Genomic DNA, 27,218 nt, shown 5'->3' with positions numbered 1-27,218 from the left:
GACTCCGAAAGAAAAGTGTAGGAGAGAAGAGCTATTAGACTGACCACCAGACTGAAGGTCTAGAGTCGTTGTGCTGACCTCATTGCTCTACACCTGTGAAACCAGGACAAGTCTACCAGCACCATGTTAGGAAACTGTGTTGCTTCCATTCAAATTGCCTTGAAAAGATCCTGAAGATCACCTGGCAGGAGAAGACACCAGACACTGAGGTCCTTTCTCAGCTAAACTGCCTAGCATTCCAACCTTACCACAGAGAGGGCAACTACGATGGGCTGGACACATTAGAATGTCAGATGGACACTTGCCTTTCTGGAAAATTCACACAGGCCAGGCATTCACTAGGGGGCCAGAAGAAGTGATACTGAGCCACCCTGAAGGTCTTACTGAAGAACTTTAGAATTGATTGTACAGCATGGGTGACCCTGGCACAGGACTGCCCAGCATGGGTGCCCTCATCAGTGAGGGGGCTGCCCCTCTATGAAGAAGACAATGGAAGCAGCTCAGAGGAAACATGAGATATGTAGGCTTAGAGGACCCACCCCAGAAGTTCACTCAGACTATTTGTGCCCAACCTGGGTAGAGCATTCCGAGCTCGTATTGGTCTGATCAGCCACAGTCAGACACTGTCATTTGTCTCAAATATAGTGATGCCATTTGGGTTTTTGATAACAAAGGACAAGAACTAACCAGACAAAAATTATGCAAACTATGCAGCCATCAAAAAACCATTTCTGAGGTTATCCATATTTTCTGTTTTTAAAACTGGATCAATTCTATTTCCTTCTTCACATGTCATATGAAATGAAACTTGAGTCATGAGAGCAGCAGAGAGCCAAAGCTCCTCGGGCTGGTGGGCTGCCTATCTGATGGGCTGTGTGGATGCTGAAGGGACTCGATGGAGATTGGGGGAAGTCCCACAGGGGCTTGGAGGACAAGGAATCACCTACCCAGGGGATCAGCTGCCATGGCCAGCAAACTGATAAAATAAAGGGAGAGAGGCAACCACAATCAAGAAATGAGGGAAAACAGGGGCAGTCCCTGGTGCTAGCAAGGAGATTCACTGAGCCCCACCACCTTCACTGGCTTCTGGGCCACAGAAATCTCCTTGTCAGTGATTAAAAATGACAGATGATGTGTTCAGACACGACTTGCAGAGGCTACCAATCCAACTTCGGCTGGATCGCGCTACTATATGGCATTAATTACATCTTGTCAGAATGAATAGGGTGCTCCCAAAGTGCAGCTCGAACTAGATTAAAATGCAATGGGGAATGCTGAAAAACCTAGGTAATAGTGCATTTTACCACAAATCAACAGGTGGCCTGGAGCACCCCATGTATGGATCAGTCACTATCCTTTCCCCCTCCCCCTGCCCCAATTTCTGTTTTGAGTCCGCTGCCTAGGCCAGAAGGGAGCTGACATGAAATAGGAAAGGTTGGGTACAGGCTTAAACCGGACTTTAGTTTGGTCAGACGGGGAGGGGCTAGAAAACCAAAGAGCAAGAACCTGAGAAATGACAAATACCACCCACCAGGGGTTTTAAAAATGCTTCTCTCTTCATTTTTATTTTATTTTTTTTAAAGAGAATGAGTAACAATGAAAATAAACAACTTTCACACCCAAATATTGTATGATGTCAAGGGAGAAGGGGGCGAATCAGAGAGGTGTGTGAGCAGTGTATGTGTATGTGTGTGAGAGAGACAGAGATATGTGAGGTGTATGTAAGGAGTGTGTGTTATGTGTGAGGTGTGTGTTTGCATGAGATGGTGTACGTGCGTGTGTGTGTGTGTGTGTGTGTGTGTGTGTGTGTGTGTATGTGTGAAAGTGAGTCCAACACCTTGGGAGACCAGGGAAGCTTCTCCTGAGGTTACAGGTAAACCAAGCAACAAGACTCTTGGGAAGTCCTTGGGTGGCATGGTTGCCCCTGTCCCCAGCACCATGGTGCAGGTGCCCACTCCAACCTTCAGGGAACCCCTCTCAGAATACAGCATTTTGCTTAAGGTGGGAGGTGTCCCCCAGAGAAGGGGCTCCTCTTAGCCATCTCTTCCATCTTCCCTTTGGAGTGTCCTTGGTCCCCTGGACTTCCCCCTTCAAGTCCACCTGCATAAGCACAAAGGTCCAAGTCCGGGCTGGAAGTCCTTCCTGACCCGACCCTCTCCCAGACTGGCCAGTTCCTCTGCCTAAGCCCTCGCTCCAGACCTGGCCCAAGGCTCTGTAGAGGTGATTTCAGCTACATGAAAGAGGAGCAACTGGGGACGTGGGGGGAGAAGAACCTAGCATCTGGGTCAGAGGTCCTGGATTCCAAACTGAGTGAGCTGGGTCCAGTCTCTTCCCATCCTGGGCCCTGGTTCCCTCATGTCCACAATGAAGGGTCAGCCTCAATGACTGCCAAGGCCTCTTCTACTCTCAGTATGGGAGATGCAATCTTGAGAAGAAGGGAGTTGAATCAGTGAAGAAGTCTAATACTTTATGACCCAAGCACTATCTTTAAAAAGAAAGAAAAATTCACCAGTTTTTCCTCAGGTTTTTATAGAAAATCAGTCTCCTCTATACTTCAAGAATCAGGAAAGAGGTGGCTAGGTGGCATAGTGGATAAAGCACTGACCTTGGAGTCAGGAGTACCTGGGTTCAAATCCGGTCTCAGACACTTAATAATTACCTAGCTGTGTGGCCTTGGACAAGCCACTTAACCCTATTGCCTTGTAAAAACTTAAAAAAAAAAAAAAGATGAAGCCAAAATCATTTTGAAACTTCAGCCTCTGGAGAGCCTTCTGAGAGAGCCAGGCATGCCTTCCCCACCTCCTGACACCCCAGGCTGCTCCCCAGGGTCTGATGAGGAGCAGCCCCAGATCTCATCCTGCCCTGTCTCTTCCTCCCAGTCTTTTACAGTGATTCCTTCCAGGTTCTCTCTCCTGTCCTCAGCCCCCCACACACACCTGACCCGACCCCACTCCCAAGCCAAAAGTCTCCATCTCTCCTTCCTTTCATAGCCACCTGGACCAATAGTGTCCACTCCCTTGTCTCTATCTACTCACTTTTCAACAGCTGGTAATCTGGCTTCTGGAACTTGAAAGAAATTCCTCATTCCAAGGTTACCAATATTTGCGGTACTTTTTTGACTAAATCTGATGCCCTTTTCTCAGCTCTCCCCGTCTTGACCTCTCTGGAACCCTTGGCACTGGTGACTCCTCCTGCTGCTCCTTTTCTTGCCTTGGTTCTCATGGCTCCACATCTCACCTGCTCCTTGTCGATCTTTAGGCCTCACCCCCACCCCCCCAATATGGATGACCCCAGGGTTCTGTCTTGGTTCTTTTGCTCTGGACTGTCTCTTGGTGATCTCCTAAATTCCCATGGGAATAACTCCAAATAACTCCATGGTCAAACCTAGCTTACCTCCTGGGATCCGGTTGGACACCTGATATCTAAGCAAACTCAACAGAACCAACATGGAATCCAACCCCTCCTCCTTTCTTGCCTATTTCTGCCACAGACAATGCACGCCACTGCCCAATCACCTACTTTACAACCCTCCCCTCCCCCCTTCTCTCCAATTAGTTGCTAAGTCTTCTCAGTTCTACATCCACTTCCATGCCTTTTTTCTATGCAGGTGGCCAACCCGAGGTCATCATCACCTTCCATCAGGAGACCCACTGTCAGAGCTGAGGGCCACCAAACCTCTGAATTTGGGGATTCTTGCCAGTTCACAGTCCTCAGGGACATCTTGTCCCACCACCTCACCCTACAGTCGATGACACTGGGGCTTGGTGGGCTCAGATCCAGGACTCTGACTCCAAGATGGAGCTCCCTCTCCGCTGTTCCAAGATGGAAAGGCCCATCAACAAATGGTCAAGTTTCTCAGAGCAGCTTATCCTTTCTTTAACCTGGGGATCAGCAGCCCAGGACGGAGAAGAAGGCTCAAGAATAAGCCCCCCCCCCCAGCCCTCCCAGAGAATACAGAGGAGGCAAGAATAGAATGGAAAACTATTCAAGAAAAAGTTTAAGCAAACAAACTCCTGGTCTAGTGGGCAACAATATTTTGGGGGTCAAAGGAAGCCACTGGGAGAAATAGAGAGAAACTGGGCGGGAGATGGCCAGATGGACTCTTCTTTCAAAAGATCACATGTTAAAGAGAGCAATGGAGGGATTCCAGGAAAACACCCAGCAGGCTCCACTAGCAGCGTCCAGGGATAATGGAAGCGGGTCCTTAACAGGAAAGAGTGGGGGCTTCAGCAGAATAGGAAAGAACATGGTTTGGTTTTAACTTAGAGCTAGTACAAAGCAGGCTATGAATGAGGACAAGTTCAGTCAAGAAAGCGTGCAGGGAGTGACGGATTCCACATAGAAAAGGAAGGAGCGGGGCTCTGGTTAACTATCAGCGCCTTTTACGCAGGGAGAAGAGAAGCCATGAGGATAATCAAAGCTCAAGAGGATCTGTTGCATGGATTCTGCATGGGTCTCCCAGTCCCAGAAAAGCCTCCCTGACACCAAAGAGCATCAGCCTCCCCACACTGGGGATCAAGCGGCTCCGAGACGGAGGAGGGGCTGCGGACAACCAGCAGGTCCTTCGTGGGATTCCAGAATCCTGGGGTTAAACCCATATTCTTTCCTCAGCTCCCAGATTCTGTCAAGTCACACAAGACTCAGGTGGGAAGGGGAGTTGGGAAAGAAGCCACTTAGTCTGAGCCTCCATTTCCTCATTTGTAAAAACCAGTCAGAGGATTGGAATCAATGATTCCTGAAGCCCCTCCCTACTCTCACTTCATCTACAACCTTGCCGAATGCACCTGGGATTCCTCTAACCATGGAAAGGCAGAGTTGGGTCCATAGGAGCAAGGAAATGCTGTTTTTTAATGCAAGAAGAGAAATTAAATTGGTTTCCTGCAAATACTTTGGGACTCTATCAGGACCCCATCCCCCAGACACCAAAATATCACAGGTCCTCCCAAGAATCATTTCCCATTAACAAAGCCACTACCTTGGCAAGGGATTTCACAATGGGGTTCTCCATGATGCCCTTCAGGAAGATGAGGTCTATCTCTCCTGCCCCTGCAGGCGAGGGGAGCTCGGTGAGGTTGTCCAAGACCTGCTGCATCGCGGCGGCTGCTGCTGCTGAAGGCAAAGAAGAGAGAATACTGAAATGGAATCTGATTCGTGGGGACCCTCGACTGTGAGTGAGAGCCTGAGGCTGTAGTGAGAGATGCTTTCCCCTGATCCTCCCTCCCTCCACTCTGCCCTCTCAGGGCTGTGGGGACCATCGAGCTAGACCCTCAATGACAGACTTTGAACACCTTCCAAGGCTAATAGGGCCGGCCCTGACATTCTGGGGCTCCTCAAGATGCTCCAGGCTTGCTGACCCCGCATCAGGCCTGGGCCTGGCCCAGGACAGACTTGCCCTCAGACAGCCCTGCAGGACACAACTGGGGTTCAAGCACCAGAGGCAGTTAATGCTTGCCAACCAACTTGTAAGGTAACTATGGTCAGTCCAGGACTGTGGCTTCTCCTCTCTCCTCTAGATTGCTGACCTTTGGCAGGTCAGGAGACATCTAGATGTCCATCCAGAATACAAAAGGGCTATGGGAAAACACCCAATTAGCCCTCCAGTCTCTCCTGAGAGGTTCCCTCCTGGAGGTCAGCAAGGGCCCTGCTGGGGGAACGCTGCCTGGACATGACTCCTGAAGCCTCATTCGAACCTGCGAGATGAGGCCCCTGAAGCTGACAGAGAGGAAAAGTGTGTCCAGGGTCACCCAGCAAGTGCAGGGGAGGCCAGAGCTGAACCCCAGGTCAGCATCCCAGCCAGGGCCCCACCCTCACGACCATATTTGCAAACATTTACCCTATTTGAAAGAAACATTTGAAAAACCACAAAATGTAGTTGGAAGTTGAAGAACCTTCCAATTCAATTCCCACACGAACGAGGCTTCCCTCAGTGAAGACGGCATGCCCACGGTGGGCAAGACCAAGAGAGAGGGGCACAGGAATTTACAGGCCTTCCTACATAGAAACAGCACAACCCTGCTTTCCAATTTTCTACAATAGATTTCATTATGTAAGGCAAATTTAACTGAGGAGTTGGAATTTAACCACCTACATTGTTTCATAATGCTCCTTTAAAATTCTATTTCGCAAAATATTTTCTGTTCACTTTTAAAAGACAAAATATGCATATTTAAAGGTTTTATTGTAGCAAATAAATTACTTGGTATCTATGTAGGTTGATAGACTATTTTTTAATATAAAAAGACTTCTGTAACTATATTTTATGGTAGTTTGGCTCCCATTTACTTTTATAAAGTAAATTCCCCTTAAAAACCATGAGGAGAAATGTGACAGTCATTATGCTTTCCTAAGTTGACAGCAATGATTTGTTCTTTTAGCTCATGTATAATCGTAAGCAACAAGCTTTTTTTTTAAAAACTCAATTTGTATTGCCTACTTTATTTACAGAATCCAACAAAACAAAATCCAATCCCATGAGATGTGGGAGAGCTTTGAGAACCACTGTAAAAGAATGTCTTTAAAGTCTTTCTGTTTTATATATACACATACAAATGTGTAAATATATAACACAAAACACAATCTACATTTGCAATCGCGGAATAGGTGCCACTATTCTATAGTAAGAACGTGTCGAACATTAATATAGTATAAAAAAAGAAACTATGCAAATTTTGGTTAAAATTAGCATTAGAATGTTGGGTTGGGGGGGGTTGTTTTTTCCTTTTTCCAATTTACAACTGATGACCACATAGGATTCTAGAATAGTATTGGGACTGATCCCCACCAGTATATGTATTTTAGTCTATAGTAGAAGTATAGTAGAACTGGAAAATGATCTGGCAAAAACTAGGCAAAGCCCCAAATCTCAAATCTTCTACCAAAATGAGGTCAAAATAGATCCAGGATTTATTTTCCTATTTTCATTAATATTTTATCTGTTTTCTAATTATATACAACAGTAGTTTCTACTTATTTTTTGTAAGGTTTTGAATTTTACAATTTCTGCTACACACACACACACACACACACACACACACACACACACAGAAGGCAGTCTGATAATCTTAACATTGTTTCCGTGCTATACATTGGTTGAAGAAAGAAATCATATCCTTGAAGAGAAATATAGATAGCAAAATTATCTAGTAGTACATAAGACATTTTTTTTAAAGAAAAAATTGAAGATAATAGACTTTGGTCTTTGTTTAAACTCTACAGTTTTTTTTTTTCCGGATACAGATGATATTCTCTGTCACAGATACTCTAAAATTGTCCTTGATTTGCACTGAATAAGCAAGTCCATTAAGGTTTAGATCCAGGATTTAGACATAAAGGGTAATAGCATGGATCAATTAAAAGATCAAGATATGCTCTATTTGTCAGATCTATGGAAAGGAGAAAAATGTATGGCCAAATAAGAAATAGAGAACATTATAAATTGCAAAAGGATGATTTTTTTTGTTTTTGTCTATTTTTTTTTTAATTAAAGATTTTATTTATTTTGAGTTTTACAATTTCCCCCCCAATCTCACTTCCCTCCCCCACCCAAAATAGATGATTTTGACTATATTAAATTAAAAAAGTTTTGCAATAATAAAACCAATGCAGTTAAGATTAGAAGGAAAATACAAAGCTGGGAAACAATCTTCACAAGTAGGGTTCTGATAAAGGTCTCATTTCTAAAATATATACAGAATTGAATCAAATTTATAAGATTACAAGTCATTCCCCAACTGATCTAAACAGGCAGTTTTCAGATGAAGAAATTAAAGTTATCTATAGTCATATTTTAAAAATGCTCCAAATCATTATTTATTAGAGAAATGCAAATTAAAACAAATCCATCACAGCTATCAGATTACGCTAAAATGACATAAAAAGGAACATGATCAATGCTGGAGAGATCATAAGGATTCTAGCTTATCCTTATTACAGATAATGTTTGCTGATAGTTTGGGAAAGAGACCACTTGTCATTTTAAGGAAAGCTCCATTTATTCTACGCTTTCTAGTGTTTTTCATTGAAATGAGTGATAATACTTTTATCACAAAGCTTTTTCTGCTTCTATTAAGGTAAACACATAATTTTGGTTGTTGATTTTTTGTCAATTATGCGGAGTTTTCCTAAAATAGAACTAGCCTTGAATTCCTGGTATATATCCCACCTGTTCATAGTATATGATCCTTGTGATATATTGTTACAATCTCCCCTATTTTGCTTAAAATTTTTGCATCAATATTTATCAGAGAAATTGTTCTAAAGTTTTCTCTGTTTTGGTTTTTCCTGGTTTAGGTATCAGCATATTTATGTCACAAAAGGAACTTGATAGGACTACTTCTTTGATTATTTTTCCAAATAGTTTAAATAGCATTTGGATTATTCTTTAACTATTTGGTAAATAATTTACCTAATGAAGAAGGCTTTTATCAGTGAAATGTAGTAAATACAGGACCTTTATATTAAATAGCTTGGGCACTTTTATCTGAAAAATGGGAGTGGGTAATGTGGCTGATTTACATATCATCTCTCCAGGCGTCCCCCATAATAGATACTTCCATGTTATTAGATGTACCGATGTTATGGCAGTGTAAGGTCTGTGAGTAAGTGCATTGGTGTATCACAGAATGTCACATGTGAAGAGACACCATCACAAGAAGGATCTGGAGAAATGGAAGGGGGTAAACAAGAGAAATATGGAATATTTGTTAAGCTCAGAGGGATTCAAGGTAAAGTTTACATCTGGAGTACTGGGTACAAGAAATGCAGAGAATTGAGAGCAGGAGAGAGAAAAATGAAAAATCTTATTGAGATTAACACTGATGCATTTTATATAAAACAAAATATGTTAATGTGAGCAAGAAGATGAGCTCTAGAATTTTCACTCATATAAATACATTAAGAAATAGAGGGCTAGTTTAACTTTTAAGGGAAGAAAATGAAATGCTAAGCCACTAGTAAAGTTTTCTCAATGAGTTAAAAAAAAGTTTGGTAAAATTCACTTATGAATCCATCTTGTCCTGAGAATTTTTTTGGTTAGAAAGCTCATTTATGGCATGTTCAATTTCTTTTTCAAAGATAGGGTGATTTAAGTATTCTATTTCCTCTTTTCTGTTAATCTGGGCAATTTATATTTTTGTAAATATTCATTCATTTCCCTTAGACTGTTAGATTTATGGCATATAATTGGGCAAAATGCATCTGATTAATTGCTTTAATTTCATCTTCATTGGTGGTGAATTCACGTGTTTCATTTCTGATACTGGGGATTTGGTTTTCTATTTTTAAATCAAATTATCTAATGGTTTATCCATTCTATTGATTTACCCCCTTTAAACAAACTCCTAGTTCAATGATTTTCTTACCCTCAATTCTATTATAATCCCTCCTTCAATTTTCAGGATGTTTAATTTGGTATTTATTGGGGATGTTTTGTTCTTTTTTTGGTTTTCTTTAAAATTCATTGCTCTGGTTTTTTTCTATTTTATTGATATAAGAATTAATTTTTAAAGTTTCCATGATCAGATATAATTTTTATTGTACTGTGGTCTACAAATGACACATGTAACAATTTTATCTTTCTGCTTTTGATCAGGTTTTTGTGCCCTAAATACATTGTCAAAGGTGTCATGTACGTTGAGAAGATATACTCTTTTCTCTCCCATTCAGTTTTCTCTAGGGGTCCATTGTATCTACCTTTTCCAAAATTCTATTCATCACCTTAACTCTAAGAAGTTATCTAGGTCCAAGAGGGCAAAGTTGAAGTCCCTCACTAGTATAGTTTTACTTTCTTATATCTTTCTGTAAATCATTTCAAATTTTTATTTTAATAATTTGGATAAAGGGGTGGCTAGGTGGTGCAGTGGATAGAACACTGGCCTTGGAGTCTGGAGGACCTGAGTTCAAATTTGACCTTAGACACATAATAATTGCCTAGCTCTGTAACCTTGGGCAAGTCGCTTAAAACCTCACAGCATTAAATAAACATTAAAAAAAAGAATTTGGATACTCTGCCATTTAGAGCACATATATTGAGTACTGATGTTATTTCATTTTGGCAAAATTTAGTTTCCCTGCTTATCTTTAATTAGATCTATTTTTGGTTTTGCTTAATCATGATTTCTACCACTGCTGTTTTTAAACCTCAGCTGAAATAAAATAGAGTAAATCTATGTATGTTTGTTTCAACAGTCCCTCATCAATCACATCGCGCTAGTGTCTAGATTTTAATCTATTTCGCTAACCAGCTCTGTTTGCCAGGTGAGTTCAATCCATTTACATTCATAGTTAGGATTACTACTTTCCTCCTGTCCATTTTTCCTGTTTTTAAGGAGTTCTTGTAGGTGTATTTTTGTGCCTCTTCTCATTTGGTTAATTCTATTTTTTTAGGGTTTTTTTTTTTTTGCAAGGCAAATGGGGTTAAGTGGCTAATTCTATTTTTTAAGATATTATTTTCTACAGTATTTTTGTGCCTCCTTTATCAAGCTATTGACTCTTTATTTTGTATCACTCACATTTCCTTTGATTTTTCCTCTTCTTGAGTTTTTTAAATCCTTTTGAGCTGTTTGTCCTAAGAATTCTTTTTAGGCCTGAGACTAATTCACTTTGTAGGCATTTGACTTTGTTGTAGTCTTCTGAGCTTATGTGTTGATCTTCCCCATGATAACTTTCTATGGCCAGGTTCTCTTTTTTGTTGTTTGCCAGTCTATTTCTTAACTTTTACCTTTATGTTAAAACTGGGTTCTTCTCCCATGTGCACCATTGAATGCTTCAGGTTTTTCACGCTGTTTTCAGGGGCTGCTTCTGGAGGTTAAGTTTTTGGTGCCTCTCAGGTGTTCGGATCTAACAAGAAGAGTGGGTTCTGCTCTCCTGGACTGTGCTTTCGTCTTTACCTTGTTCCTCTGTGGCTGCAAGTGCCAGTGCTTCTTTCTGCCTTGGAATTGAGACCAGGGCCCTTATCCACTGTGGCCCCAAGAGCTAATGCTCTTCTATGTCCTAGAACCAAGACCTGAAACTGCCTATGGGTCCCAACAGGGTCCCAACCTGTAACTTTTCTCCTTTGCTGTCTAACTCCCATACTGTCGGTGGGCACTGTTGCATTCATCTCCAAGACTGGCTTCATGCTGCACTCTGGACCTGACCACCATCCTGGTGGGACAGACCTTTTCTTGCAAGCTCCTAAGTTGTCTTGGAATGGAAAATTTTTTAGCCGAGACCTTTTGGTAATACTGGTGCTCCAGAATTCAATTGGGGCATTATTTTAAAAGTTGCTTGGTGGGGAATTTGAGAGAATTCAGGTCAGTTCTTGCCTCTACCCTGCTATCTTGGTTTCTCTCTCTCTCTCTCTCTCTAAATTTTTTTTTACATAGCAGTTCCCCTCCCCCAAAAAGCAAGCTCTAATGCCAAGAAATGAATGAATGAAAGCCTCTAAAAATTCTGGAAATTGATTCTTTGGGGCTAAAACCCTTCCAAAAAAAATTGGCCCTCAATGAATTAGTTTATCAACAATAACATTACTAGGCAAAACCAATCTATTATTTTTAAGACACAGAAAAATAAGATGCCAGAATATAATTTTAAGAAAGTTCTAGAAAAAATTACAGATAGGGCATTGTGGAGTCATTATAAGAAAAAAGAAAGATGCATTTTCATAATTATGACCAGTAAAATTGACAACTTTGGTCATTTTAAACTGGAAATTTTTTTTGTATGTAAATCAATGTATCTAGGATGAGAAGGGAAAACTGTCTATTTCCTCCCCCCCTCCCAATCTTGCATTAGATAACCCCAATAAGGCCTGATATTCTTATCTACAGGAATTAAGAGAAATTGAGAACAAGAACCATTATCTCATAAATAATTGGTCAAAGGCTAGGAGTCAACACCTTGCAAAGGAACACTGAAGCTGAAGCTGCTTATAAACAATTTAGAAGCTCCACTTCCCATGCAGTCAATTGGGAAAGAGACCACAATAAGCCAATAGTCATTGTCAGAGGGGGCTGCAGGAAGACAGGCAGATGGGAGAGCACAGAGGGAATAGGCAACTCTTGGTTCAGTCCCTCTGAGACAAAGCCCCCCCCCACTTCTGGGGCGCTATTAAGTCAAAGATGTAAAGGGAAGCCTCAAATATACGAAATAATAACAATTTTTGTGGTGGCAAAGAACTGGAAACAAAGGAGTGCCTGGCTACTAAATGTTTGGAATATAGGAATGCAATGGAATTTTTTCATTTTAAAAAGAACTACAAATAGGAAAAATTGTTAACAAGACAATCTGGCAATCAATCAATGAGCACATTTACTAAGGATGTGTCACATGCAAGACCCTCGAGCTACAGGATACAGAGAAGCAAGTGCAGTCTCTATTCTCAAGGCAATCTGGCGAGGGAGACACAATGTAAAGAGTAGGCTCCAAGCAAGAAGTAAAGGCCCACACAGAAGAAGGACCTGGAAGGCCACCTGCAGATGGCCTGAGAAACAGAGGTGATGGGGAGGAAGGGGCGGCGGGGCCAAGAAAGAGATGGGAGATATAATAGTCTAAGCTTTTTTCTTTATCTTTTTAAAAAAAATTCTCAATTACATGTAAAAGTTGTTTTCAGCTTCGTTTTTTATAAGATTTTGAGTTCAAAAGTTTTCTCAGTCCCTCTCCCCTTGACAGCAAGTAATCTGATAAAGGTTATACACATACAACTATGTTAAACATAGTTCCACATGTCATGTTGTGAAAGAAGACTTAGAACAAAAGGAGAAAAAAACCACGAGAAGGAAAAACAAAAGAAACTTAAAGTGAACATCATAAGCCTTGGTCTGCATTCAAACACCATAGTTCCCTTTATGGATGTGGATGGTATTGTCCATCCCAACTCTCACAATTGTCCCTGGACACTGAACTGCTGAGAGGAGCCACAACTGTTACAGTTGATAATCACACAATCCTGTTGATGTATATGACATTCTCCCACACTGTCCCGATGCTGATGTGTATGATCTCCTGTGATCATCACGCGGTCTTCTTGTTGATGTGTATGATCTCCTGCGATCTTTTTGTTGATGTGTACAATGTTCTCCCATGCAGTCTTGGTTCTCCTGTGATCATCACATGGTCCTATTGTTGATGTGTAGGATGTTCTCCAGGTTCTGCTCCCTGCACTCGGCAGCAGTTCACATAAGCCTTTTCAGGTGATTCTGAAGTCCACCTGCTCATGATGAGATGGAATATATTGTAGGAGGAACTGTAAGTAAGACCCTGTAATTGCATCATGGAGTTCATGGGGAGAGGATCACATGCACATGGATGCCCAAAACAAGCATAGAGAGTATTAAAAGACTCTGAGGGATGTCAGAATTAAGAAGCCTCTTAATGAGGATTAAGGAGGAGAGTGAAAAAGCTGGCTTGAAGTTAACATCAAATATTCTAAGATCTTGGAAACAGGTCCTATCACTTTCTGGCAAAGAGAGGGAGAAGACATGGAAGCAGCGTTAAACTTCAAGTTCCTGGCTCAAGAATCCCTGATGGTCACTGCAGCCATGAAATTCAAAGACGCCTGGTCCTTCAAAGGAAAGTTAGGGCAAATCTGGGCAGCATTCGGAAAAGCAAAAATGTCACCTTGTCAGTAGAATGTTGCAAAATACTGTAGAGTCAAAGCTATGAGTTTTCCAGGAACAATGTATGGCTGTGAGAATTCAACTATAAGAAAAGTCAAATACTGCAGAATCTGTTTTGAATTTTGCTGAAGATTTCTGAGAATCCCTTGGACAGCAAGGAGATCAAACCAGTTAATATTTAAAGAAATTAATTCAGACTTCTCAATGGAAAGTCAAATACTGAAGCTGAAATGCTTTGGCCACAAAATGAGAAGCTAATACTCACTGAAAAGATCCTAATGTTGGAAAAGAGTGAAGGCAAAAGGCAAAAGGGATGGCAGAGGATGATGATGATCACAAAGAGTCAGACACAACTGAAACACATCATGTTCTATTTACTTTTTATTTCTTTTTGAAACTCTCACTTACATTTCAGTCTGGTACAGGTAGCACTCTGGAGCACATATGTCTTAACATATCTATTCTAGAAAATGATCTGAGACTTTTCTCTTTTGCCCTCTGGGCTAAGCTCACAGTCAGGTCTTTTGAGGAAGATGGTGTCTAGGTCTCACAGTCACACTGGAAAACTCTTTCTTTGGAAGCTATGGGCTCAGTACAAGGGTAGTGAAGATAATTCAGTCTCCTCCTCATTTCTGACTCTGGGCCCAGCACATCTCTCTTCTGATTTGGCTTTCCCAAATATACACACTTTTAGATAAGGTCTACAGGGGTGTTCATTCAGATGTATGCTGAAACCCATGCGATTTTTTTTCCTTTACCTTCTTGGAAGGAAATGACTCCCAGAGATTTCTTCCAGAAAGTTCTGCAGCACAATGTTAGCTGCCAACGGGAGTATCTGGAAGACCTCTTCATCCACCAAAAAATCCCTGTAGGCCTGGATTCTGTGCTGATCTTTCCATTACCACATGAACACCTTTGGCAAGTAGCCATCTCCCCATCTTTAGGTTTTGTTGTTATTCTCATTCAGTATTATTCAGATTAATATAGACATTGGCAAAACTTTCAAGTGAATTATCTTGACATATGGATGTGAGACATCACATTGAAAAATCATCATTAATGGCACATTTTTTCTTCTACAGAATAAAAAATAAGTTGTTATTAAAAATTAAGTGCAATGTAATGTGATCTTACATTCTTTATATCATTTAATCAATTATGAGACACCAATGACGTAGATAATTGTTAAATATGATTTACAGAACCTGCTTGTTCCCTACTATACCTTCTTTAGGAATGCCCTCAATTCATCTTTAGATGACTCTCATCAAGATCTGGCACAGACAAGTCAGTATAAATGTTGATGTTTACTGATATTCTCTTGGGTTTTAAAACACACTCTCTCTCTCTCTCTCTCTCTCTCCCCCCCCCCCCCCCTCTCTCCCCCCCCCACTCCCCATGTCCCTGTGCCTCTTCGGATATTCTGTCTATCAGTCTCTCAAGGCTTACTTCCCACCTCCACTGTCTATCCCCAGTACAGGCATCCCCTCTACAAACTGGTCCCATCTGGATGCTCTTCCAGTCTTCTGTTCTTTAGGTACCAGAACATGACAAGTCAAGTGAAGAGTTTCTTCCACTCTCAATGGTCAAAGTAATTTTTTTTAAAAAGAGGCTTAAGAAATATTTTTTGCAAATCTTTTCCACTTTTTTTTCCTGTGTGTGGTCTTCTTTACATTTTTACCTAGCTGGATAATTTGCCCAAGTTTTCTTTAAATTCATTTTACTCCTCACCATTGCTTCTCTCTAGTCAATCATTTGACTTGCCTTTATTGAGCCACATTAAAACACTGTTTCTAAATATTTAACAAAATAAATAAAACTACAATAGAACACAGATAATGCTAGGATGTGAGTAAGTCAATGTACTGACTGCAGGGAACCTTATGCATCGTTTAGTGGTCCCTTTTAGTCAGTTTATGCTAGTTTAACTTACAGATCAAATTCTTATAATTGATGTACATGATAGTATAATTGCTTTATATGAAATTTGTTTTTCCATCTCACATTTTTGATGTTTTAATAGTCTTCCAATAACTCAAGGCTCAATTTTTCAATCCTATCTATCCTAACTCTAATCCTAATCATTCTTCTATTTTTTAATCCTACTTTTTTCTGATTCTTTGTTCTCATTTGTTATAAATCATGATTAATTCTGACACATACATTATCTCACTGTGTAGAGAATCCAAACTTAAAAATAATTTTCAGGTCAAAAAAGTTTGTTACTATTAAGAGTCAAATTCACTTGCATTATCTGGTGCTCACCATCTAGTGTCTATCTTTTTTTTTTTTTTAAAGAAAATCTTCAAGATTTAGAGGCAAGAAGCTCTAGTAAAAATGCAAGTCTTGGGTCTCCAAATTTTCCCATCTTTTGCCCCATCTTCCTCTTTTTCCTACAATGACACTGAACCAAGATCCCATAAAGACCTTTTCCAATGTCTCATCATGGTGCCCAGGCCACTTGGGGTTCTCAAAGGTTCTGCCAGTTGACAATGCATAAGCTCTGGCAAGATGTAGCATGGCAAAAAGACTTCAGAAATGGCATCTCTCTTTTAAGAATGAGCAGATGAAATCATGGAGAGATGTTTCACCAGCAGTCTACCCTAATGGAAAATTCTTCAGCCACATCAACCCAGGAAACAAAGAATAATTTAAAATGGCAGGTGGTTCAGTGCATCCTCTTCAACTTCTCCAGTCACTAGAGTAGGTGGGTAGGAGGGGGTCAGAGAGTGAGACAAATCACAGCTTTTAGACCAACCACTGGCCTTTTGCTGGAGCAGATGAAATCATAACCAGTTTTAAATGAAACTAGAAGAAAGCTGGGCTCCCAGGTACTTCTTGAAAAGGCAAAGAGTTGACGAAGTCTCCAAATTTACCAAAAAAATCTTGTTTTTTGGGGCCTTGTGCAGTTGCTGGAGTCACAACTGTAGAAAAGTTCTAAGACAACACCAACTCTAAGAAGGCTTTCACCCTGGCTCCTCTGCACCCGTGGGCCTGAGAGGTCTCCCGTCCAATCTGAGTTCTGTTCAGCTTCTTCTCTTCTGACCCTTGCTGCTCTCCTCTTGGTTTCCCCCATCAGTTCCTGTGGGTACTTCCTCAGACTTATTTCCCCCCCAATACTTCCTTTTAGAGAGTTCAAGGATCTAGATGGCTCCCAGTGTGTGCAAGAATGGCAAAATGGTAAACCCCAGGAGTCCTTCCCCACCCCCCCACCAGGAGTTCATATTGCATGAATAGGGTCACATAGGCCTGAAAGCTCTTAGCACAATTCCCAGGACCCAGGAGGTGTTTAATAGATGCTCATCCCTCTGCCTCTGAGGTCAGTTCTGAGCACACCTTCCAGGCAGGACATGATCAGCTGGCCAGTTTCCAGACTATGATGCCCTCAGACCAGTCTAGAGAACCAGGTGGGTAATTAGTAAGATAAGCTAGTATCTTCAAGGACTCAATTGCCTGCTTGGTCCCAAGGGCTGACCATGAAATCCAGAGTGGACATATCCATGGCACAGAGACCCTAGAGCTAGGACTGAAGAACTTTCCAGAGCCTCCCATCCCTCTCTTGACAGATGGAGAGCCCAAGATGGTGCAGAGGCAGCACCCTAGGCTGGATGCCACAGACCAGGGCCACAGGTCCCTCCAGGCCAAGAGGCACTATTTTTTTTTTTAGGTTTTTGCAAGGCAAATGGGGTCAAGCGGCTTGCCCAAGGCCACACAGCTAGGTAATTATTAAGTGTCTGAGATCGGATTTGAACCCAGGTACTCCTGACTCCAGGGCCGGGGCTTTATCCACTGCACCACCTAGCTGCCCCCCAAGGGGCACTTCTGCTCAGGTCAGTTGGTCTGGGGCCTTCCAAGGTCCCTTCCTGCCAGGCTTCTAGCCTTCTATGAGGTCAGGGCCAAGCAACCCTACTGGCATAGGCTGTACCCACCTTGTCAAATGCACCCTCTGGGGTTAGGTGACCTCTCCTGCTCCTTCTTGGGTGTTCAAGGTTGTTTATACAACTCTTCCTTCATCGGAGACATGGGACTAAGTACCCCTCTCCCCTTCATGAGCAAGATAGGGAACAATTCCTAACAACTCCTTCTAGCTCTAGCCCCAAGGATTCTAACCATTTTCATTTATTGGGGGAGCAAAGCAGAGGGAAAGAGTGAAAAGGCCTCTCTGTCCCTGTAACTCCCAAAGGAACTTCATGAGGTCACTTCCTTCCCAGGTTTTTGCTTCCTTCTTTGTGAAATAAGAGCTTGGCCTAAGTGGCCCCTAGGGCCCCCTAAGGTCTCATCTACCTCTGTTGATCTTACCCTGAGATGGGTAAGAGGAGAAGGCGAGAGAGAGCAGCTTGGTGAAAGCATGCCTCTAAGCACCCGAGGAGGCCAGATTGGATGAAGTCTTATGCTCCCCCAGGTGGTCTCCCTGGTGTCTGAGGCAGGAGCTGAGCCCTGATCCGACTCCACACAGTTTCCCACGAATCAGGGCTTAGAATTCACTTGAAGGATGACAGGGAGGCAAAGCATTAATATCCAAACATGGAAGAGAAAGATTATTTTAGCCCCAGCATTCTGGATTATTTGGCAAGGAGAAGCTGGGGAGAGGAGAGGAATTCATTGTTTTAATTTCAAAGGTCTTTCCTAGTGACTGAGCCAGGGATGTGGGAGGCTCTAAGATTCTTGGCTTAAAATCCTTTTCCTAACTATTCCAGCTGGGCTGCAAAATCCATGTGAAATCGGAACCAAAAGGGAGAAAGAAAGTCAGAGGGTTAAAAACACAATGTTGACTTCTCTGCTCCAGCCCAGGTGTGTGGTGTGGGCCACAGAGAAGCAACACTCCAAATATGCAAAAGCTGACTCTACACACAGCAACAGAGAGAGATTGCCCGGGTCCAGCCACAGCGGGGAAAGATGGCAGCAGGAGAGGGAGCAAAACGGAGTCCGGAAAAGCTGTGATTTAAAAAGAGGAGTGGGAGGAGAGCAAGAGCGTCTGCTGGGCGGTCTGGGGCTACCTGGTCTAGAAGGGGTCTGAGAAAGGGCCAAGAAAATTATTCAAGGATCCAAACTAGGTCCTATAAGGAAAAGCCGGAGATGCATTATTTTGACTTTTTAAAATGCAAAACTGGGTGACATGGGTTCATTTTATCTCAACTTTCAGTGAGGAAATTACAAAAGAAGATAACTTAAACTCCCATAAGAATAACTTAGATGAGACCTTGGCTAAAATATCTCAGGAATAACAACGGGAAAGCATCAGAGAGAAGAACAACTTTCTTTGCAAAAGCAAGTGACTGCCGACATTGATATTTTAGTTTAGGAAGACATGCTGAAAACTCAGAGTAGGGGAAGGGGCTTCCCTACTAGTTGATGAAGGAAGAGAGAAGGAAAAGAGGGTTGCCATGGGAATGTCAGTAGGGCAATGGAGGGGATCATAGGTACAAATGAAGGTAGGAGAAGAACAAACATCTGGAGAGGGCGGCCTGCCCTGAGAGAGATGATCCAGACATCTCCAAGTACAAAGAAAAGGAGTTTTCTTGTATTATCATTTCAGAGATTTGAAGACATCTACTCCCGGAGGCCAGGCCCCCAGACCCCCTTCGTTGAGCCACTGTCACCTACATCGTTGGAGACTTGGGTCCTCTAATGACCTCATCAGCCCCAGCCTCGTCACTCTCCAGCCCATTCATCCAGCTCGCCCATCCTTCACTGCTAAGCCCTCAGCATGACCTCCATTTCCTCCTTGGCCTGTCCCAGTCTCCCCACTCTGGTTTTACTTAGCCCAGAGACCTCCTATTCCCTCTATTTTCTGAGGTCAATCTTGGCTAATGACATTCCCCCCTCACTCCCCAACACACACATTCACATAAACACGTACACATACACTCTCTCTCTCTCTCTCTCTCTCTCTCACACACATACACCCTCCTACTTTCTGGCTCCCAGGCACTGCCAGAGAAAATATAAAAATCTAAATTTATGAAGCACAAGCCTAACCAACACTTGGCCTAAATGAGTGCTTCATTCCACGAAACCATTTCAAACCTTTCCCTTTCCAAGACCCCAGCATAGCACCGTCACCCTTTCTTTCAACAGATGATTTAACCTCTTTGGCCAATGGGAGTTTTCTTGTCTCCAAAACCTTTTACTCATACTCAACCTCTCTTCCTTCCCTGGGCTCCTGCTTTTACAGCCTATTGCCTTTCCTGCCATCTTTGAGTTATTTTGGTCAATGCCACCTTCCCGGCCTCCCTCACCCCCCAGCTCCCCCTCTTTCCAGCCTCCCACACCCCCTGGTCCCCCACTGCTCATCCCCTCACTTGCACTAGAGCAATCCTGCGATGTCTCCCTTGATCTTGGTCTTCCTATTTTTCAACCCCTTACCTCTGATGTCTTCTCTGCAAATCAACTAAAAGGATCCCCTCTCTCCACAATGAGGTTCTCTGCCTCCTCATGAATTCCTGCTAAGATGCAAGAAACCCTTCAATGGGATTCTTGAGATTTTTGTCCTAACCTGTGGTTTCAACATGCCCTCCTCCCGTGCAGGCTGGTCAACCCTCTGGGTCATCCAAGTCCTTGTCCATGCTCCCCATGCTGTCATAGGCAGGACCTGAGGGTTGCTTTGAGTCTGAGACCAGACGTGGCCAGAGCCAGCTGCACTAAAGCCAGGGTAGCCTTGGAGCAGTAGGTCCCAGCCCCAACACTAGCCCCTACTGTCTTTCTTTTTACATTAGGATTTGGCAGACAAAAAAAAGGAATGCAATCTTAGATCGCCTTCAAGGAAGCCCATGGAGGGCGAGTAGAGTGGGCTGTGTGGTTGGGCCCTGCCCTGCCCCAGACCATACCTCAGGGCTGCACGCTGTCTTTTTAGGATCTGTGGTAGAGAGTGACCAAAGTGATGGAAGGCTTCAGAATCACACCCATTGGAGACTGGCTGAAGAAGCTAGAGAGAAAGGTGCACCCCACTGAAGAGAGAGACCTTAGAGATCTTTCCAAAATGCGATCCTTCTCCTGGCTCTGCCTGGCCTCAGAGGAAAGAACCAGAACCTGCTGAGGTGGGTTCAGTATTGAAACCTGCTGTTTCAGAGGGGTCAGTCCCCACCATGCTCCAGGCTGGAGCTCCCCCCATAACCACCCTGATAGGAATGAAGCAAAGCACTAAACCGGAAGTGTGCAGAGTGCCTGGGGGTCCCTCTATGTCACAGAGCTGCACCCAAGGGACTTCCCTATGCATCAGTCTGTCAGCTGCAGGGAGCTTCTAGAGGGCTAACTATACTTAATTAGCATTGGTGTCCTCTGCAATACTACGGGTTTCATTTTTATATTCTTAGTCCTCCCTCCAGAAGAGGTTAAGAAGCCTGCCACTCCCCATGCCGAGGCCCTGCCCCAACGCAGAGCACCCTCGAGGCCATGCCAACTGGACAAAGCCTGCCTGTAGTCAGGTGTGAGCTGCTCAGAATCCATCCAAGTATCTGGGAAAGATGCTGACTATAAATGGACAACAAACTGGCCCTAGAAGTTCCCTGGAGAAGGAACACTGGCGTTGTTGCCATGGGAAGGTCCCAGCCGTGCCCCTGGAGCAGAGGCTCCTCTCGCTGCTTTTCTTGAAGCAGGTCGCACTGGAAAGCCCATCATTAAATGTTCAGGGTGGCAAAAGTCAGTTTAATGTCTAGATTCAACAAGTAATGGAGAAATTGTTCAGTTCTTAGCAGCCAATCATGAAATAACAGTCACCAATCAGCCCATGGGGAGGACACAGCCAGAAGAGTAGCCAACCAACTCCTGCCCCCAAAGAGCTGCCATTCTAGTGGAAGAGACAGTGGACAGAGAAGCTCCTCTAAAGAACAGACAGGAGGTGATATGGTGAAAGAGGGGATCTGGAGACTAGAGGGAGAGACAGCAAACAGTCTCAGGTTCAGAGATGGAAGACTCAGAGCTATAAGAATAGAACCAAGGAGGCTGAGATGATTGGGACATCATGAGGATAATGAGAATGATCATTAATCAATAATAAAAGAGTTATAAATAACAGTATTGATGAGGATGAAGTAAGAAGACTGGAAAGATAGGAAGGTGACAGGGGTTAAGAGTTTTCACCACCAACAAAAGAGTATGTGTTTGACTCTGGAGGGAAGCCTGTGGACCTTGCTGCCCAGGGACTGGCATGGTCAGACCAGTCAGACCCAGATGACAAGAGGAAAGATTTTATCTAGGAAGTGTTTATAGGTAGAAAGTTAAAGAAAGGACATGACTCAGACACAAGGAAGAAGAAATCCTTCAATCAAGTAAAGTTATGAGCCAAGAGGATTAGAAGCAAGGATGCCCGTGGTAAGTCTGACTGAAGGTTTTTGTGTAGGAGAGAGGGAGAGGAAGAAACTGAGGAGAGAAGCTTGAACAAGGTCCTGAAACTTCCTGGCTTCTCAAACTTCTTAAGAAAAGGTCAAAAAAACCAAAGTGTTAGATTTACTAACTTCTCTAAGTAGTTTCCTTCTCCCTAAATTACATTTCCAGCCTTTCCCTAATTTATTACATCTTATTCAAATTATAAATCCATTCAGCAGAGACCATGTCTAATTCATTGTTTCTGTATATTATTTTATGGTGCTTAATAAATGGAAATTAGCATTAGTCATAACAGTGATAAAATTTAATTTTCTTTTGTATGAGTGGGCAGGAGTAACCATTGTTCAGGTCTGAACATCAAAAGAGATGCTAATTTGGAAGACAGTTTCTTCCAATAGCAAATTGAAATTTCTGCTGAATGTGATCACTGTCTAAGGGCAGAAATCTATGCACAAGTGAATGAGAAAAAAAGGGCAAATTCAATTCCATTGTCAGTCCCCCCCCCCCCCCAGTTGTTCTTGCAGGGAAGTCCTCAGTGCAGGAGGTCATCTTTTATTTGGAGAAGGCTAGCTTCCTGGATCTCCACGGTTTCCCCAGGTTCAGCTGAACTGGACTCAAGTGACGTCCCCGTTGGATCCATGGTCTGGTGGGATCCCGGAATCCTCCTTCTGTTCTATGATGCAGGGCTATTTCCTCATTTGTGAAACCATGGGACCAGGCTAGACCTCCAGCTCTATTATCATAGGACTAAAAACAAGAGCCGATCCCCACACCCCAGAAATAAGACTCATTCCTCATTTTACAGGTCAGTGTCAGTTGAAACACCAATCTCAAACCTCTTTTCTCCAAGTTCAGATCACTCTTTGCAAATTCTTAAGCAGGTAAGAACACTCTCTGATAGAAGCAACCATAGATGAAAACCATCTAATAATTTGTGCATGATCAACATCAAGCAAAAGCAAGCAGCACTAGGTCGGCCTGCGCTTAACTCCCATACTCCCCACACCTTGGAAGACAGGCTGCATCTCTCTTGGGCTCCCCCATGCTCCAATGATCCCAACAGGTAAATCCACAGCAATGAAGAGTAGACAGGGGATCCTCACCATTTGTGAATTTGCCTACTCACTAAAATGTACTTCTAAGTCCAAATCCAAACTTGGCGCTTTCCAGTTCATTCGCGGACCCAGGAGACGCTGATGCCCATTTTCCCTGCTCAAGCCCAACTAGGCGACACTTTGTCCTCTCCGTTGAGCTCGCAGGTTGTAAACAATCTTTAGCCAGTGTCTGAGTGCCATGTGTCTCCCATTTTGATGTTGGTTATTCCACTGTTTAAAGGGTCCCTGAGCATTGTATTGTCTGGTGTGCCTAGGTCAAAAGAGCTTTGACACATATATGGAAAAAATATGCGCTGAGTGCCAACTACCCCAGGGCCTCAAGTCCATGGTGAATGAATCAACCAGACTGCAGAAGAAAAAGGAAATGAATAATCCATGTGAGAAGCTGGGATCAGAGGCTTGCGAGAACCCAAGCCTGCGTCTCCCTGGGAGCCATGGTTCAGTATCTGCTGATGGAGCGACCCCGATCCAGCCACTGGAATGGTGAGATTCAACTGCATGCTGGATTCAGTCGGGGGGGGGGGGGGATACGTTGCCAGGAGCCATCCCAGAAGTTGGCCAGAGGAGATGAACAGGCCGGATGCATTTGGAGCTGAGAAGCTTGACAATCCTCTTTGCAGAGACCCATGCCCTCTGGAGATCCATCATACCACATCACAATTTCCAAGGAACCCAAGTCCCTTCCATTTCTCAATGCATGAATTTTAATCTGCAGGTTCCCTATCTGGTGATGAGGAGGCTCACAGTCGGTGTAAACATGGCTGATTAATACTGATAACGATGCTGATGATGATATGTATGATATGCCCATAGGAAGAGGCGTAAAAGATACCACAAAATAAGGGGGAGGGCTATAGCTACCACTGGGTAGAGCTCTTATTTCACACGGTCTCTGACAAGTAAAGAGGAAGCAGGAGATCTTCATCCCCAGCCAAAAAAGAGGATTTCCCCCACTAGGAGACCCTTGTGTCTGGCTTATTTCTCTTTACTGGGGATCCCTTGAGCTAGTCAGTCCTTGCTCCAAAACCCCCAGTAGCAGGGGAGGAAGCAGGGCCCTGGGGTGACACCATCCATGAGGTCAGCATATTCAGTGGGGGGAGGGGGACACACTGGGTAGGGATGGAGGCTGAGATGAGGTAGTCAAGAGAAGTCATGGAGGAAAGAGAGGGGAAGAACAGGGAGTCGAGGCACTGAAGCTGGATCCTACACCCAGACAGAACAGTCAAGCTGAGGGGCTAGACTGTTTTGGACAGAGAGAGTTTGGGATGCCCCTGGAGAGGCAGGTCAGAAGGTGTGCCCAGCAGCCAGGGCTTCAATCCTAGACCAGGCTAGAGCAAGGCCCCAACCCCACTCCCAGAGATCATGAAACCCATGGGAGCTGAAGCGAGAAAAGAAGCAGAAGAGGGTTCAGAGGAGCCTCCACAATGACAAGAGAGGAGATGGAGCCCAAGGAGCCCAGGCTGCAGCAAAACCAGTCATTGCCAGAACCCCGGGCTGCAGCTTACACAGTGACACGCAGCAGGGCGTCTGCACAAGGTTTCTCCTCTTAGATGTCAGCTCCCAGAGGATGGGTTGGTTTCTACCCTTCCAACCCCAGTCCTTACTAAAGGAAAATTGAAAACAGGGCATGAGGTGGAGGGGCCATCTCTGTTATCTGCTCTTATAGAACTATGCAAATCCAAACATGTTCTAAGTAAGATTGGCCTTTGAGAACAATTTTCATATGCAAAAAAAACTTTTTCAATAAATGACATTTGTCTCAAATATCCATCTTGTGACAAATGCAAAATGCATGGTTCAATGTCAGCTGCCACATCAAGATGTTCGTTCTTAAATCAAATGCTGTCATGATTGATAGATTGAAAACATACCAAGAAATAGGCACTTTCCCCCTTTTTATTCTCTTGAGAAGTTAGAATTATTACTCTGATAAATAAAGGGAAAAACAATTTCTTTAAGAATAAAAACATCATGGTCTTTGACACCTCATGTGACATATAACCATCACCACCAATGGTGTAAACAGCAAGCAGCTGGGAGAGCCCACAGTTATGTTAGGGTTTCTCTCTCCAACGCACAAGTAAAACAAGGGAACCTGGGTTTGAATCCCACCTCTGACACTTCACTACTACCAGGTTTTGTCATTTGACCTCCTTGGGCTTCAGTTTCTACATCTACAAGAAGAAAGGAATGGACTAGATCAATCCTGAGTTCTTTTCCATTTTAGAACTTATAAGGAAATGGAAAAGCAAGTATCGCAGTCTTATGCTAAGAACACTGGGGGCCAACCATGGAAAGCAGAGGCGCTGCTGCCTGGGGAGGGCCAAGGAACAGTGATGCACTTGCACCTCTCCCCAATAGGTTGACTGGGCACCGTGTGATGGAATCTTGGTCCACATTGGTCTTTACCAAAAAATCACAACCAGTAAAACTCTCCTGACAAACTTCAGACAAATCACAAGTTAGTAAGAAGCTCTCTAGAGAGCTCATGCCCCGTCCAGAAGAAACCACCAAGGTGGGTCCAGGGACAATGTGGGAACAGAAGGGCTCCGTGGGAAAAGAAAAGGGTTTCAGCCCTCTTCACCAAGTGCTGCTCTGAGTAGCCAGTAGAGCCGGTACAGGGACTGACTGATGGCTAAGAGCCACTGAGGCTGCCTACCGCCACCAGATGGGGGGTCAGCTGGAGAGCCCCTTTGCATTCCCTCCCTCCCTACTCCACCACAGGACACCACACAAAGGTTCACAACTTGCCACACCTATAGTTTGGTCCCTTTGTACCTGAAGATTTGCTTCCCAGTCAGCCAAGAACAAAGGCAAAGAAAAATCCAACATGAGGAATGAACAGAAGGCACAGTCCATGAAAGCAAGAATAAGGCAACAACTAGGTGGCACAGTGGCCCCAGTCAGTTCCTAGAACTATGGCCCTGAGCAGGTCATTTCACCCTGTTTGCCTCAGTTTCCTCAGCTGTAAAATGAACTGGAGAAGGAAAGGGAAAACCACTCCTGTGTCTTTGCCAAGAACACAACAACTAGGGCTGTAAAAATCGGACGCAGCTAGGGGCAGCTAGGTGGTGTAGTGGATAGAGCACCGGCCCTCAAGTCAGGAGGACCTGAGTTCAAATCTGAACTTCAAATCTGAATTACTTAACGGTGTGACCCTGGGCAAGTCACTTAACCCCATTGCTTTAAATAAAAAAAAATTGGACACAGTTGAAATGACTAAACAAAAAGCAGCCATATTTCCTTAGTAACGTGATGAAGGGACGTCATCCCCGGCTGAGAGATGTCTGGGGGGATGGTCTTCCAGGAAAGGTGGCTCCAGGTCATAAGGTGTCTGCACCATGATTCTAGAGTTTACATCTACCAGATTTGTGAGAAATGGCCAGGAGGAGACATTCCAGGAACACAGAAGACTGAAATGATCATCTTGAGGCGAAGGACCATAAGTAGAACCACAACCATTCTAACCACCATCAACATTTGGTCATAATTAGTAAAAAAAAAAAAAAAGAAAAACTAATAATAATGAGAAAAAGATATGGCAGGCATTGAAATAATGCAATCCTGAACTATTTAAGCAGGCAAGTGACAATATAAATTGGAAAATAAGACAACAGAAATTAGATCAACAGTGACCATAACTTTATACAGATATCCAGAGTTGGAGAAAATACAAGTGACAGGATCCTCCGACTGAAGGGCTTTTAGGGACCTTTGGGGTCATCTAGAAGAACCCTTCCATTTTATAAAGAAGAAAAGGCTGTGGAGGCAGGGCATCTAAAGAAGAGCCCCAAGGCTATGTTGGCCAAGCAAGTCAAATCACTGCCCTCACCTTGACCACCATTTTCCTGTGGACTGCAGTGCAGACAACTCAGCACCTTGCAGGCTGGAGCCCATGCGGCCACCTCTGGCGAAGACGCAGCCTGAGCCTGGCTAGGCTGAGGTCCTAGCTGCTGAAGACCCCAAAGGAGGTTCTAGCCACCAAGTCCTTGGCCCCGGCAAAGATTTCAACACCAGAAACTGATAGACTTGTCAGTGGAAGTGACCCCAAAGAGGAGACCTCACCATCAGCTTTGCAGCTGCCCCAGGGAGAGGGCATTTCCTCTTTGGCATGTCTCCCAGAGAGTACAGACCGTCTGAATCTTCTATCTATTGCTCTCCTAGCTCAGTGCACTTACAC

At 43.6% G+C, this 27,218-nt stretch overlaps 1 protein-coding gene across 5 annotated transcripts in view; it reads right to left on the bottom strand.

Moving 5' to 3' along the window:
- PALS2 (protein associated with LIN7 2, MAGUK p55 family member) overlaps positions 1-27,218 on the bottom strand; it is a 59,570-nt gene that overhangs the window by 20,038 nt on the left and 12,314 nt on the right. For 4 of the 5 annotated variants that reach the window (XM_074195493.1, XM_074195492.1, XM_074195494.1 and 1 more), the window contains one exon: positions 4,976-5,109. In XM_074195493.1, coding sequence (XP_074051594.1) covers positions 4,976-5,109 — 134 coding nt within the window. The remainder of the gene's footprint in view (positions 1-4,975; positions 5,110-27,218) is intronic. The other variant, XM_074195491.1, reaches the window with a different exon arrangement.

Source organism: Macrotis lagotis, chromosome 7, assembly GCF_037893015.1.
Source record: "Macrotis lagotis isolate mMagLag1 chromosome 7, bilby.v1.9.chrom.fasta, whole genome shotgun sequence".
Taxonomy (NCBI): domain Eukaryota; kingdom Metazoa; phylum Chordata; class Mammalia; order Peramelemorphia; family Peramelidae; genus Macrotis; species Macrotis lagotis.
Note: the sequence above shows the minus strand (reverse complement) of the source record. Positions and strands in the feature narration are given on the sequence as shown.